Below are 16,201 nucleotides of genomic sequence, written 5' to 3'. Positions count from 1 at the left end.
CTGTAGCACGCCACTGCTGACTTTGGTTATCTCGATGACAGGGGATGATACTGAGCAAGGGAAAAGCCAGATGAGTTTATTATACAGTTATTTATATTGACTGCAAGGACACAAAAAGAGCAGCTTTGCCCTCTTAGTCCAAAGGCCAGACCAGATATCAGTACCATCTGAGTGGGCAAAACCTTACCGATACTAAAATGTTTAGGGTCAATCTAAGTTAATTAATATCTGATACACTCTCCACAGAAGCAGCTTTTCGTATTTATTTGACATTTTGTTATTTTCCAATATTTGCCTTTGCCTAATTTTCCAAAAAGCACCCACACTGCCAATATCATATTAAAAGTGACGTAATCTTAAACCTAAGGCTACTAAAACCCTTATGAAAGGTTGTTCATTGCAATAAAAGCAATGTGTTTGAATCTGTGCCGTTGCTGGCTGTATGTATGTATGTTGTGTTGATTTGAAATGGAAAAAAAATGCTGTTAAAGACTGTAGGGTGAATACTGGTAAAGTGGGCTAGTTAAGCTAAGTAGGTTTACAGTGTACATGTTTTGCATACAATTAAAGCCCTACCTAGAGGTTCATGAGATCCTAATTCCTTCTGTGATTGGTTTGTTTGGGTTAACATTGCACATCCATGTTCCCAAGATTTTTGCCATAAGGAATTATCTTGGTTTATTGTGTGGACTGGATGGACTGAGACTAATACAGACTCTATATGGACTCAATTTGTTTTGTGTTGTCCTGCGGGGGCTAACTTTGTTGGTCTCTTTCCTCTTTTGGGAATAATGTAAAAGTTGTCTTTAACAAACAATTTAACTTTGGTTATTGTTTTTTTTTTCTTTTTGTCTTTGTACTTTATTATCCTCAGTTTCTTCAACTGAATGTATAATTCTAAATTAAGGATACTCCATCAACAAGTAGGTTCACTTACCAACAACAAGCTGAACACTGGATTCTGTATTCAACCATGGAATGAAGCATATGTATGTTCCTTCATCAGAGAGTTTCACTTTGGAGAGTGTCAGTGAAGCATCCCCCTGTTTCAGGCCGTCGATGGACACTGATGTTCTTTCCTTGTAGGAAGGATTCTGATCAACCAGTCGGTCGTCACCGGAGTGCCTCACATGGACAAATCTGGGGTTCAGGTCAGGTCTCGACCACTCCAGCATCTCGTTAACGGTATCCGTGGCAGGTTTCACAGGGCATGGCAAAGTGATGTCATTGCCGACCAATGCCACTATTGACTGAGATTGACCAATCACCTGAGACTGACCTGAGGAAGAAACATCCAATGTTTTTATTTTTTTTTTACAATTCTTACTGTGGTTACAACTGCTAACATGTTGATGATGTTAAGAAGGTCAACATATTCTCATTAACTGGGTTCAAATGATATTGAATAAAAACCTATATATCTTATGAAATTAACGGTCACATGACAGCATAGTGGCTGTTACAGTTGAGTTTAGCCGATAAAAGGTGACCGTCATAGAGTGACGACAGTTATGTTTAGACATCAAAAAGACTAGTAATGATAATAAATATTAAACTTTGTGGTTTGGGTTAAAACACTGGTCCCCTTAAATATTACTCAATTTGTAGTATAGTAGTAAAGTAGTATAGTATAGTACTCATTTATACACAGCATCGGTCAATGTGGTGAATACAGTAACACATTTGTTGATTACATACAAATTACAGTGCATTACTATTTGTACAACTCTGGAGATCCCTTATTGACGGCCTATACTTCAGGAGGTGTTAGGCATAAGCAAGTAAGTGAAGTGGTGGACCAAGCGGCCAACACGCTGAGATTGCAATCCCCCAAGCCATGGTTAAAAACAGACACAGCAACACACAGGCACGAGTTAATGATAAACTCTCACTATAACCTCAGACATTATCCATTATCACCGCGTTATGTAACTGATCTCCTAAAGTCAAATAAACCATATCAGTCAAACAAACAAGAAAGATTTTCACTTTCACTTTGACCACTGAGTTTATCTGCACAGGGAGTGTGTGGCGGACACTTTGGCTTCTGACAAATGTCTGTCTGTGCCACTGAAATGGTAACATTGTGCACCAGTTACACCCAGAGCATGGTGCACAGTACTGAGCAGCACAACAACATATCTGTAATGTAAATCCTAGGAAGACGCAGCCAGTGATCTGGTGGGCACAAAGTATCGGCCCCTAGAAAGGCAATGTTGTATCCAGTGCCTTCTTCCCAATAAACCATGACATATAGCCTATTTTGGTATGAATATCAGCCTATTAATAATACTATTAATAATAATTAGTAAGTAAGGGTACTGAAGTGTGGACTATTAGAAGTGCTGGTACTAGTGGTGAGTACTGGCCCATTTCAGGCACTTGTTGTATCCAAAAAAATCATTAAAAACTAAAACCCAAACTAACAACGCCACAGACCTGATAGAAACTATCATTGCCAACAAGTTCATAAGTTAATTCCATGTCACTGGCTTACAGTACAATACAGAACACTCAACAGCATGTCTTTAACGTGTGAATAATAATTTGAAAACAGCCAGTAATCTGGTGGGTTTGAAGTATTGAAGCATTCAATATTTAATGACATAAACAACAATAAGGATTTGATTTACAACAATGAAAGTAATAGTCTGTTCAAAAAGAAAAGGCAGTTTTGGTATTAATTAACATCCAAATGGCCTCTGAATAAGTATTTTTGGAACAACAATTTAATAATAAAGTGTCCTCTTCGGACATGTCAATTCCTTTTATTATCAAGTGTTGTTATCTATCTCTATGTTTTCTATTTTGTGTAATATTATTTTTTGTATGACTTTTTCTGTCTTTTTTTTACATTTATAAATCAATCTAATCTTCAGTTTTTGATGACGCTGTACGTTTATTACTGAGGTCGTAGTTACTGGCAGTTTTGGACTACATTTAATTGAGAGGTGATTCTAATGGTTTGACGACCATATTTAGTACATGCAGGTAGTGCAGAGTATTCCATCTCAATTCCAAAATAATGTCCTTTCATAACCATGTTTATGTGTACGTTACCTTCATTCGAGTGTGTCAGGAGAAGAAGGGCAACAGCGTAATGGAGAATCAAAGTGCTGCGAACAATGGGTGGAGATTTATAGGACAATCTGTCCGTCTGGTGAGGCATCATGCAGAGCTGGGAATTGAAATAAACCACAAAATAAATTCACAAAAATATCATGTGGAATTTTTTTTTTTAGATTCTGGCTAAATAAACATCTAATATCAAATGTAGATATCTTTTTAAACAGTCTGAGATTAGGTCCGTTCTGTATTTCCTATACAGCTATTATTTATTTAATTCCTTTGAAGATAAGAAGCCATTGTTTATAAGAGTTTTTCTGGACAATTTTGAGTGCATGAGTCTGCCTGCCCGGACAAACTTGCTTTCATATCAAAAAAGTTACAAGTTCCTCTAAATTGAAAATCAATTCAAAGCAAAAAGAGTTTAATTTAAAAAGAATGTCTTACCTTTTGCGTGCTTTGTCAGTCAGCGAGCTGCACACGATCAAAGTCCTTATATCAAACAAACAACTGCTCAGTCTCAACTACTGTGCTGCCCTCTGCTCAGCCTAATAAATCCTACTCTACCTGTAGTAATACAAAGGTTGACGTATTAATAGTTCCCAGTGCTCAGATATAATTGTCTTCGGATGGAAACGCCTCTAAAACAATGCTGTTTCTTTGGCGGCAGCAGTTGAATATTCTCTAGAAATAATCACTGCATAATTACAACTGACTTCCCACTACCAAGAACATTTCAATCTGCTAAATTCACCTGTCAAACCAGTAAGTTTTGAATAATCACACTAGCTCTGTGCTGTAGCCTTTAGCTGATTTCAAACCTGCATTCAGTGTCTCTTAGTTAATATGTTACATATAAATAAGGGGCTGAACTTTGATCCAGTTGCCAGGTAACTTATCACCATAATTACTGTATAAAATACTACAGCAGCAAACACATCTGAAGTCAATGAAACAGGAGCAATGGCGGCAGTTTCTGTGTAGTTTTGGCAACCTGAGAGGCAGATATAATGTCTGCAGGGGGCAGCAAAATACTTCTTATTTATGTTCACACATCTATCTCAGATAAATGGAGTTCAGCAAAAGTTCAACCAGGAAGAAACTTGACCTACTTATATGCAAAGTTGCACTCTAGGTCCTTAAATCTCTCCTCCCTCTTTACTTTGGTGTGAAACATCTAATCAGAACTCCTTTTTTTGCAGCAAGGCTCTAAGGATGGCAAAGTTTGCCCACCACTTTGGTCCAGACTGAGATAGCTTGACACCTACTGAATGAATTGGATTGAATGGATATGTGCTGTAATCACTCTTTGTAAAATAAATGTACTGACAGTACTCTGTACTGTCACAGTCACCTTTTGTCAGCTTAATTTAACTGTAAATGCTGTTAAACTTAACTGTTGTGAACGGTCTTCACATGACCCGTAATTTTGTAGGTTATCATACGAATTGTTGTGCCTAACTTTTTGTATGATTTCATACGAACCTGTTCATGAGAATGAGTTTACTTTTAAGTGACTATATCATCTGTCAAATTATTCCCAGTGCAAAATGTTATTTTGGTGGGAAAATCAGTCCCTCCTAGAAGCTAACTTAAAAAACTTTGATGCATCTGGAGGCCTACGATTGGGATTTTATATACTATCCACTGCTTGGCTGGTTAAATGTCTCCATTTGATTTAGCTGCAGGGTGCTACTGAATTCAAAGGGAACTGAAGTATTAAGCACACTACAAGGTAGTAGTTGTGCCCCTTTTGCGCAAATCTAAGATCATGTATTGTTCTAGAGTACATCTGCCTCAGCGAAGTGTTTTTAAAACAAGAGCCAAATTCTGCTTTACACCAGAAGTCGTGTGCACAGGAAGAGGAAGTTCTCAACTGCATTATGCTGTATTTAGCTTTGTATCAGCCTGTTGCTCAGACAGTCAGCAGCAAGACACCATGGAGGTTACAGCTTTCTGCATCCCAATGTGTGAGTACTACATTTGTCTGTTTTCCCCATTTCTTGTTGCTCTACAATTAACAGTACACAAAATAGAAATTAAAAGGATAGCAACATAAACGTTTTAGAGATAAATGTTAAAAAAAGTTTAACATATCTCTATTTTTGTGATGTCTGGATCCATCTATACATGTGGAATTAAAGAAGTTCCTCTTTATGAATTGGGTTTGAGCACAGAGCCTAGTGTTTGTATTTGATGTGTATTTGTGGAGGCACCAACATTATCTGTATTTGTATTCAAATAAGTGTAGAAATAGATGTAACAATCCTGGTTTTGTGTTTATTACAATTATTATTTTAGAATATGATTTGTTAGTATAAGTTTTCTTCAATAAAACATAATAGAATATTAATGAACTATGATGAATTATATTGGTTTATGTGTAAATGTGGCACAGCAACGTCGCAAGTATAGCTATAAATAGCGCTCTATTTCTTCAATGTGATATCCGCAACCGTGTGACACAGACTGACTGAGCAGTGAGCACAAAGTGTAGGTGAACTACAGAGCTTACGTAGGCTAATCTCCTCTTCCTGCTCAAACAAACTCCTCTTCACATAGTGCAAGTAAAGACATGTAACATAATAAACTACCTAAGCAAGTTAAGGTAAAAAACTCCAATCAAAACAAAATAGTGGCGCAATGTAATATGTTTTGCAGGTTCCTGATGCTTCCTGGCACACAAGCAGGCACAGTTATGAGTTATATTTTCTTTTCACCCCTCACCTCATTTATTGTACGAAATATATATTATTTATTAAACCCTTATTTGTGCTCTGCCGAATACCAAAATCAGCTCCATCCCTATAATCAAACCATGAAGATATCGATTACAACAATAACATCTGTATTTCAACAGCTTGTCAATTGTCTATATTTTTGAGCCCGATGTCCTTTATGGAAGCTATATGCCAATGTGAATACTTTAAGGCATTTGATTAAATTCATACGTATTCTAAAATATCTGAACTTTCCTCTAGTTATATTTAGCATTTAAAGTGTTGTGCAACTGTAAAAACATTTGAACAAGATAACGATGTTATATGACTTAGTGATTAATTCTACCTACAGTAAAAGCATCTTTTCACATATCTCTCCTCTTTTGTGTCTCTAGTGATGAATGCGTTGATGTTGCTGGTTGCCCATATTCAGCATGGTTATCCTCAGACACCTGGTAGGTAGAAGTTACCTGTTCCCAACCCTAACCCCAAACCCTAACCCCGCTGATCATCCGGGTAATTTTTGGTTCCATGAACGCTTCATGCGCTACTGAGCAACTCTGATAGAAATAAACGGGGCTCCGCCTTTAATGCCATAGCCAGTTCTTATAATACATCTATGGCATAGACAAGGTCTTCTTTAGCCGTAGATTCTTTAAGTTCTTCCTTAATTGTGTTCTCCATTTTTCAGTTTCAGACGCAGCTTTTCGTATCGTTCCAACTAGACTGCAGCTCTTTGAATACGGGTCTGTCCATTTTACCTGTGAGGGGTTTAATGTCTCAGCTGGGTGCAGAGTGAGAACCATCAAGGAATTCATTCCAAAATGTTCAAATGACACAGTAACGTCAACAGTGACCTGCACCATTGACTTTGCCTTTCCATCAGACAGCGGAGAATACTGGTGTGAATCTGGAGGAGGAAAGAGAAGCAACACTGTCAACATCACTGTCACTGGTAGGTTGATTGTGTGTAGATATCATCACACTAAAGTTTAGCATTTATTCTGCTTCTAAACATTTTGTAATGCTGTTCAGCTGGTTCTGTGATTCTGGAGAGTCCTGCTCTTCCTGTGATGGAGGGAGAAGCTGTAACTCTGAGCTGTAGAACCAAGTTGACTTCCTTCTCCAGTCTCATCACCAATTTCTATAAAGATGGCCGCCTCATCAGGAGCAGTCCTACAGGAAACCTGACCATTGAAAGTGTTTTCAAGTCTCATGACGGCCACTACAAGTGCAACATCCCTGGAGCTGGAGAATCACCAGAGAGTCAGCTGGCTGTCAAAGGTAAATGTAAAAAAGAAATATATATATATAACTTTCAGCCTTTCAGACATATCAATCAGTTAACTGCACACATGAACAAACTGCTAAATTGTTCAATGATTCAGTGGGCTATTGTTAGCCATGTGGTAGACTGGTGCATTCAATGCATGATGGCATAGGCAACCTGAACAGGGTAAGCAGATATAAAATAACATAAACCACTAAATACTGTATGTGCCAGTATCTAACATGAAATGTTTGTATGCTGTTGGTTAGGTGCTAATGTGATCATGGAGAGTCCTGCTCTTCCTGTGACTGAGAGAGAAGCTGTGACTCTGCAGTGTCAAATGAAGGAAGCTCCCTCTGACCTCACAGCTGATTTCTATAAAGATGGTCTCATCATTGGGAGCAGCTCTACAGGAGAGATGACCATCCAGAGTGTTTCCAAGTCTGATGAAGGACTCTACAAGTGCAGAATCTCTGGAGCTGGAGAATCAGCAGAGAGGAGGCTGACTGTCAGAGGTGAGAGTATATTTTTACTGCAGCCCCGGCTGATTATACTGATGGTATTAGCTAGCTGCTCATCTTAACAGCATTGCTAGACAAGTGGGTGAGTCAGTACAAATTCATCTAACGCAGCCAAACGCTGAACTCACAGAACTGTATTTTAAATTCTAGAAGAGAAGTATGATGGCTCAGTGACACAAAGTGAGGACTCACAACGCGCAGACAGAACAGGTAAGGTAAAACTAAAGTTTACCAGGTCTCTGATCATAATAGTATTCGACAAAAGGTTAGCAGGCAACCTAAACCCAAAGGGTATAAGCAGGCAGGCAAGAATCTGGTATGAACAATTTTGTCTTTAGACGTGGTTGAACTAGGGCTGCAAAAATCCATTGAACAACTAATCGTGAAAGCTCTAAACCAGGGGCCTTCAATGTTTTTTAAGCCAAGGACCCCTTAACTGAAAGAGAGTTGGAGCAGGGAGCGTGTACTACATATATTGTATAAAATGAAGTTGCATATTAAACTGGGCCTACAATAACATGTACGGTGGCCTAAAGCCTTTTTACATACCTTTTTAGTGCATGGAATACGAAGCTATTAAAATAATGATTGTCGACATTATGTTATGAATCATCTTTTAATGTTACACATACATGTGACACAGTGAATCCTTAGAGATGAACTGTATCTGTGGATGGCTTCCTTAGTGACTACCTTACCTATAGGCCAGTAAGCCTATCATCAATGGGGATTTATATTTGCTAATAATGTGTTGGTTTTATGTTAAGACATTTTCATTTTTGAAAAGAATTATGAAAATTGACAATAATTTGGAGGCCCCCCTGCAGAGAATCTGAGGACCCCCTGTTGAAGATCTCTGCTCTAAACCCTGAATATGTCAGGCAACAGTTTTAAGGAAATGTGTATTATATTATGCACGAGACATTTAAAATGTTGACATTAGATCAAATGGTACAGAATATACTGTCTGACAAAAACCAGAGCATTTTGTTAAAGAAAGTCCTTTTTGTCATCTTTCCATTATCTGACAAAGCGATGGTTTCCCACCATTACTACATCCTACTTTGGACTGTTGTCGCTGTCGTATTGTTCCTGCAGCTGTTGGTGATTGGACTACTTTACTGGAAGAAACAGCTAGGTACTACAATTATACTTAATACTTACAAAACAAAGGTTTGGTGATTCTTTTGATTGACTGGGTTATGCTGGACATATCAGATGTCGTTAATTAATGTTCATTTTGTGAGTAACTTGTCAACAGGCCACAATAAAACTTGGCTGTTGTTGGGTTGGTGTTCAGGCTCTCTGCAGCCGGTGTCTGTACTCTGACACAAATTGTTTATGAGGTCAAAGATGCACCACTCTGTAGTGGAGTGTTTTTGCAGTTCCCAGGACCCTCAAGATTTAGATCAAGTAGCTTGTGAAAAATATTGTGGGCCGAATTTAGAGGGCTACAGCTGTAATACCTGCCTATCTGCAGGTATTAAAGGACTTCGATCAGGATCAGGGCACCCCTAATTGGAAGTTATTTATGAAGAAGTTACCCATAACACAGGAAAATTAAAACTCACTTATTACATACTCCTGAATACCCAATGGTGTTTGGGACACCTCCCCCCATCTCCTTCTGTACTGTATGTCTATGTGTGTTCATATATTGGATGCCATGCCTATTTTTTTCTGTGATTACCTGTATATGTATGTCTGCCTACCTACCTCACTTAAATGATTCTACAAAATAATTCTGCAAAAATAGTGAGTGGTAATAGTGATAGTGATAATAAATGTACTTCATGTTTCAGTCTTATTGGAGGTAAAGTTGAGTGATCCAAACAAGGACCTGTACGCTGTCGTCAAAAAAGACAAGAAGAAAAAGAAAGGTAATTAAATGCACTTTGAGGTAAAGTGATCAACTATTCATCCGTCTGCATAGATGTCACTTTGAGGTTGTGACCAGAAATGTATGAGAACCTCTTTTATTTACAAAGTCACATCAACTAAATTCGTCATGGTTTTGACACTGCAGATGCTGCTGATAATTTGAGCCTCCACACAAACCGAAGCAAAGAACCACAGACAGAAAAAGGTAAGAGGGCCCTCTCAACCCCTGCAGCCTGCAGTCCTCCACAGGACCAAAGTAACATTCTGACATTAGGTCGAAACCAACCTGTGTTTATTTGAAGGTTTACCATGCTACAGTTTAATGCAATATGTCTTACTTTGTGTCTCTTTTTTCAGATGAGGATGAACCTTTGCCTCTGTCTTTTCACTCCACTTTTACCGGCGATGATACATCGCCAGGTCTCCAAAATGGTTACTATTTTATTTTAATTATTTATCCACAGATTCCGTTTGGGTCTGGTCATTATTGTAACAGTGACATGGGTTATTCTGGACAACACTGACACACCATCACCTTTCCTTAGGGTTACATTCAAGTAATGGGACAGAGCTAATGACCAAAAAAATGTCAGTGTTTTAAAATGTTGGTTACTACGATGAACAAATCTTACCAAAGGCTAAGACAATTTCAATTGTTTCCATATTTCCAGAACCAGGAGTATTCAGCTTCACATTGACAGCAGCGTCGTCAGCAGTAACAGACCCACCTTTTACAGATCAGGAGTCCGAATATGATTTCATCCAGACAACCGAGGAGGTAGGACTGACAGTAACACTGGCTTTTTATATTTTTTTTAATCAAATTCGCCAGACCTTTATATTGCCAACACATGGGCCAAGAAAGACAGAGACGGTAACTTGATGCTCAATGTGAAATTAAAGCAACTATCTGAAATGAGTCATTTCATGGGGTGACGCTCGAAAAAATGTATCCACTGATTTACAGACGTCTCTTTCGCCATGGCATCACGTGACAGACACGGAAGTTGGAATTCCACTGTTTGGCCACTATAGCCTGTAGACACTTTAGCCTATAGCCTGGGTTTAGTTACTCTTTAATGTACTGTCTTGTGCGTAAACATCATTTAATTCTGTGGTTTCTGTGTCTTACAGATCACTGAGGAAGAAACACCTTGCTAAAGGAGACGGAGGAACTGCTTATAGCATGCTATATGTACAAGAAAGTTTAGAGACGTCAAATACACTGCTTGAATTAACTTTTTGTATTTAGTAGTCCAGTTGGTTCTCTCTAGTATACAACATATATTTCGTTGAGTACGGGGTCAGTAAGGAGTACTATTTGTTCTTTGTGTTGTAATCTCTCTGCTAGATCAAACATTTTGACAGTATTGTATTTGTACTTTGTATCTGGCACTATTTGTAAAACTTAAAGCAAAGCAACAATAGTGTCAACTTTTAATAATAAATTCAGTAAAGAAATGAAAAACATAAAGTCTTTGAAAACTAAGCTATGTGGAACAATAGACTGCATTACAAAAAGCATCACCTGTCTCTTCAAAATAATGTTTGTACTTTATCTTATAATGTTATGTATGGTAATGTTAATATCTGAGGTGTGTTGTGTATTACTAAAGTATCTTTTTACAAATTAATCTACAGGGAACCTGTGAGTTTATGATGCTTGTTTGCAGAATGTGATACTATAAACAATTAAAGGCATCTCCAAAATGACGTATCGTACCAGTTTACAGTTGAACCACCTTGCTGTACTAAAGCTACCACTGCTGCTTTTAAATACACTCGTTATGGTGCAGGTTCTCAATGAAGTGAAAGTCAATGAAAAAATTGGTATAATATTAAAGAGTGGTAATATGATATATTATATATTATAGATATGATATTGGAATAATGTTTTATCAAAACACATGGATGTATCGGTAAAGTTAAATTATCTGCACTGTAAGTCATTTGTTGTGGTCCACACAAGCAAAAGTAAATGCAAAAGAGCAAAAGTGGCCTCCTGGATGCTTGTATTGACAATATGATTTTATTTTTTACAATTGAAATACACTTGAATCCATTTTTAATTACGGTGAAAGTTGTAAGATCAGATAAGATAAGATAGTTTTTTTGGAGACGTCTCCACGTTGTTATGTTAGCAACTGGCGCAAATTCTTCCTCTAAAGAGATGTAACGTTAACATTAGCTCGGTCTGAGCACGAGGCAGTCCAGACAGAGAAGCTAATATTTATCCAAGACTGTTCTTTTGCTGTGTTTGCAGCTGAGAAAAGCACAGTATGCATTTCAGTTTAGTTTATTCTCATTTAGTGGGGCCATGTTTTTTAATGTTTAGAGAGTCGTTTTTGTAAGAAAATAAGGTAGCTAACTAAATCTAGCTTAAATTGCTACTCTAGGCATGTTGTGCATGCTAACGTTAGCTGCATGGCTTTAAGTCAATTAACTTACTTTAGCTTTTTTATTTTATTGTTCTCATGTAAGATGGTACGTTACAGCCAAATGTGTTCACTGGCGATATAAGCATTAGTACAGTAGTAGTAATGGGCTGCACATTTCATGTTGTGTCTTTCTAAATTTAAATCTGTTTGTTACAGTTTCACTGAGTACTGAATTACTTGTTGCTGTAATCCTGGTTTAGAAGGAAATTAGCCCTTTCTGAGCACAACACGGTCAGGACAGCAGCAAATAGAGAAGATGATATTTATCCAAGACTGTAAACTGTGTTTCTTTGCAGGTTGATGAAGGTGAAGTTTCTGCAGCTTCAGCCTGAACTTCATTCTCCCTCTGATTGTTAGTGTTAATCGGCCCTGAAGATGGTCCAGTGGTGAATGACTCCGACCGTTGACGTGGAGACGTGGGATCGAACCGTAGCTTGAATGCCCTGAGGTACGTCACTCAGGTGTGTGTGTAATGAATGTGTGTGTGGCTTCATTTCTTGGCTCCAAACAACAAACACTAACATTTTCAATTGCAATTTCGCTTCTATTTCAACTCTGGGTTCAACTTTGAAGGCTGGGTTCAACTTGAACTTCAACTTAAGCTTTGACTCTGCCCCAAACACTAAAAATGTCAACTGTTGTGATTTTGTGTCAATTTCATCTTCTAAATTTCTGAATTTCCACTGTCGACCTATAAGCAGGGGACAGAGAAAAAGGTAACTTCATGTCAGCCTAGGTGTGTCCAGCTAGCTAGCTTAGCAAGCCAGCTAGCTTAGCAAGCCAGCTAGCTTGACGGGCTTTTGGCTGCTTTTGTTATCACTTTACATTATCTGCAGGCTGTTCAACCACTCTGCAGGGGATATATATCACATATCACAGAATTATACAGCAGTCCTGCCTTAAACCGACGATCGGCCCTCGGACAGCCTTATAGCTGATAGCTCAAACCTGTCATTACAAGAACAGTAGAAGAAACGACACAGGAAGAGGTCGTGACCTACATTGTATTTTTCTGTATTTCCGTCTGACGCTCAGTCGGCAGAAAGGCATCATGGAGGTCACATCTCTCTGCATCAGACTGTGTAAGTAGTCTTCTTTTCCGTCAGTTCATTTTTTATATATCAGAAAACCGCACAGAATGGGACACAATTAAAATAATTTTTCAAATGAATGTGATAAATCGAAACAAAAGTTAGTAGCAGTAAGTAGAGAGTAGATAGTACATCCTGGAGAAACCTCTTGCTCAGTTAGAGTAGAAAGTAACTTTCACTTGATTGTTTGTTGTCCTGATTCACATCTGAATAATTAACTATTTCATTTAAGTGAAGACATTTTTTAGACATTTGAGATTATATGAATTGATGAAATTACATTAAGGTTTTAGGCTTCCGCAGACGTTTCAGCCATTTTATAACCTCTATCAATATCCAAGAGCATCTCAAATCCTTTTACCTCTTTATACCTCTCTTTATATCTCATTATATCATAATTAGAATTATATTAATTAGAATTTTATTTCATAAAACAAAGCATAAACAGTTCTCTTTCTCTGTCCCTCCAGTGTTGAATGTGTTGCTGCTGCTGGCTGCACATGGTCACCACAGTTATGCTGAGAAAGGCGGTAAGTGGCAAATAGTTAAACATTTGTAACCCATTTTCTGAAAAAATACAATGACAATTATTATTTTCTTTAACAGGGCAGTGGTGGCCTAAAGGTTAGAGATGCGAGCTTGTAACCGGCAGGTCGTCGGTTCAATCCCCAGACTGACAGGATAAAATCTGGGTGGGGAAAGTGAAAGAACAGCGCTTGTTCCTCCCTCATTACCACCACTGAGGTGCCCTTGAGCAAGGCCCTTAACCCCAACCGCTCCAGTGGAGCTGATCAGTGGCCAGCAGATCAGACTGTGGTTGTACTGGGCAGCTTCCAGGTATGAATGTGTAACTGTGTGAATGTGATCAGGGCGTTCCTGTAAAAGAGAGGCTGCCTCTCAGTGAACCTAAATAAAGGTTAAAAAAAAAAACAAAAAAAAAAAACAAGAGTAAGCAAGACATTTAAAGGTGGGAAAAGTCAGAGGAAAAAAAAATCTTTATATTTTAGTCCCTTCCAATTACCAATTATTTGGTTCTAAGAAAATAACTCTCCCAGCTGAAAACAATTGGTCTTATAGCATTACATACCTATAGTTTGGATTTGTTTGTCTTTTTAATTTTTTTTTTGTGGATGTGCCTTTTCTTTAATACATTGTATAAATATTGAAAAGTGTTTTTTTATTTATTTATTTTCTATTGTTCTTCACTGTCTCAGATGCAGCTTTTCTTTCAATCATTCCCACCAGACTGCAGTTCTTTGAATATGAGTCGTTCTCTTTTACCTGTGAGGGGTTTACCGGCTCAGCTAAATGGAGAGGGGTGAGGAACATCAAGGGATACATCCCAACGTGTTCTAATAGCACAGTGACCTCAACGGTGACCTGCACCATTTCCAGTGCCTTTGAAACAGACAGCGGAGAATACTGGTGTGAAGCTGAAGGAGGAGAGAGAAGCAACACTGTCAACATCACTGTCACTGGTAGGTTTACTTTATGCGACAAATATATTGATTTATATTCAATTTTATTGAATCAATACCAAATTTGGCACATACCATATTTGAGTGAGACAGAAAAAATGGTTATCATGGCAACAATAAGCATGTCGCAAACGTGTCCGGGCGTCTTCATCACTATTTTTCTAACTTATGCGCACAACCTCCACAACAATCGTCCCCCAAGTCCGCAGTACCGAAACCTGTTGTAGCTAATTTGCACAATATAATCGTAATTTTACGTAATTACGTATAAATACAAAATGTTATGAAGTGTAATGTTTTCAATTTTGGAATACATTCTATTGAACAATAATGGGGAAACAGGGAAATGCCGACAAAAGCAGTCAAAACTGTGGTAACGCTTTTCATACGGTTTGCATCATGTGTTACATTACATTACATGTCATTTAGCTGACGCTTTTATCCAAAGCGACTTATAATTGCTATATATGTCAGAGGTCGCACGCCTCCGGAGCAACTAGGGTTTAAGTACCTTGCTCAGGTACACATTGGTTGATGTATCGCAGTGGGAATCGAACCCAGGGCTCCCACACCAAAGGCATGTATCATGTCCACTGCGCCATCACCACCCCAAAACCAACTGTACCAAAACATAGAATTGGACTACTATTTAACGTGACTATCATACGTTATGAAACTGTCTTAACTTAATACTGATGCCATCAAGGCAGCGCAGCCTGCCGTGCGGACAAACAGCAGTCGCAGCTCTCGGCTGCACCGTGTTCGAGAGCAGCGGCTCCTGGCTGTGCTGGCGGTCCACAGGGCAGCATGGTTAATAAGAAAGTCCGGTACAGCCTAAATATGACCGGTAAAACTGGGATGCCAATTTTTATTTTATATTTTGCACAGTCACAAACACGGACACACCTTTGACTACAGTTGGTGATCCCTCTCTGTGCAATTTCATCTATATAACTGCCCTCCTGTAAGAAAACATTTGAATTGTGTTTTACAATAGCAGATTATTTGTACAAATTGGAAACAGATTGAAGTAAAATCATAACTTGGTTTTGGAGCGACATATTAGACGGCGCTCTCCACTCCCATCATCAAAACACCAAAGGGGGATGATATCTTTTGCAATAATGGTGTTCATCCTTCCTGTTGACTCCAGACACTTCAAGTCTATGCCAAAGAGCACTGACGTTACACTTATATTGGGTTTTATAATAATCTGTCAACTATCTTTATGTGTGACTGGTATTCTTCATGTACTTGTACAAAATGTGTTTAGTTTTCCTTATTTATGCATACAGCAAAACTGTCAAGTTAACTTAACATTTATAAAAGTCTTGTTGTTCAGCTGGTTCAGTGATCCTGGAGAGTCCTGCTCTTCCTGTGATGGAGGGAGACGCTGTGACTCTGCGCTGCAGGAACAATACGTCGTCCACCAACCTTCCAGCTGTCTTCTCTAAAGATGGCCTCTTCATTGGGAGCAGCTCTGCGGGTACCATAACCATCCACAGTGTCTACAAGTCTCATGAAGGACTCTACAAGTGTAACATCTCTGGAGTTGGAGAATCAGCAGAAAGTACAGACAGCACACAGTCTATACAGGGTAGTTTTTATTCAAACTTGAGTGTCTACAATATAATATCTGTGACTGTGTGTTTACATTTAACCATGAAAAAGCCTCTGCAGAATAACCACAGCATATCTACACCTGTTTGAATTAAACGTATGGCCTTTTTGTAAGC

General features: G+C 38.4%; 3 protein-coding genes across 3 annotated transcripts in view; 2 read left to right on the top strand and 1 right to left on the bottom strand.

The window, feature by feature from the left end:
• The window catches only part of LOC116052099 (myelin-oligodendrocyte glycoprotein-like), a 4,011-nt gene extending 117 nt beyond the window's left edge, over nt 1-3,894 (bottom strand). The window contains exons 1-4 of the mRNA XM_035994248.1: nt 3,514-3,894; nt 3,061-3,178; nt 938-1,279; nt 15-50 (exon numbers count right to left, since the gene is read on the bottom strand). Of these exons, the coding sequence (XP_035850141.1) occupies nt 15-50; nt 938-1,279; nt 3,061-3,172 (490 nt within the window). The 5' untranslated portion in view covers nt 3,173-3,178; nt 3,514-3,894. The remainder of the gene's footprint in view (nt 1-14; nt 51-937; nt 1,280-3,060; nt 3,179-3,513) is intronic.
• A 1,040-nt stretch (nt 3,895-4,934) lies between these two features.
• On the top strand, nt 4,935-10,731 carry LOC116052089 (low affinity immunoglobulin gamma Fc region receptor II-like). Its single transcript, XM_031302599.2, has 12 exons — nt 4,935-5,036; nt 6,182-6,241; nt 6,478-6,741; nt 6,822-7,070; nt 7,326-7,571; nt 7,728-7,787; nt 8,611-8,715; nt 9,380-9,457; nt 9,604-9,663; nt 9,816-9,890; nt 10,130-10,236; nt 10,593-10,731. Exons 1-12 carry the CDS (start codon nt 5,006-5,008, stop codon nt 10,617-10,619), a joined length of 1,362 nt encoding a protein of 453 aa, XP_031158459.1. The 5' UTR covers nt 4,935-5,005; the 3' UTR covers nt 10,620-10,731.
• Nucleotides 10,732-12,947: 2,216 nt separating this feature from the next.
• On the top strand, nt 12,948-16,201 carry LOC116052101 (low affinity immunoglobulin gamma Fc region receptor II-like). The gene is made up of 4 exons (XM_035994247.1): nt 12,948-12,978; nt 13,458-13,517; nt 14,148-14,465; nt 15,808-16,201. Exons 1-4 carry the CDS (start codon nt 12,948-12,950, stop codon nt 16,173-16,175), a joined length of 777 nt encoding a protein of 258 aa, XP_035850140.1. The 3' UTR covers nt 16,176-16,201.

The sequence above is a fragment of the Sander lucioperca genome, chromosome 17 (genome assembly GCF_008315115.2).
Source record: "Sander lucioperca isolate FBNREF2018 chromosome 17, SLUC_FBN_1.2, whole genome shotgun sequence".
In the NCBI taxonomy this organism is placed as follows: Eukaryota; Metazoa; Chordata; class Actinopteri; order Perciformes; family Percidae; genus Sander; species Sander lucioperca.
The sequence above is the reverse complement of the archived record's forward strand: the minus strand, read 5'-3'. Positions and strand labels throughout refer to the sequence as shown.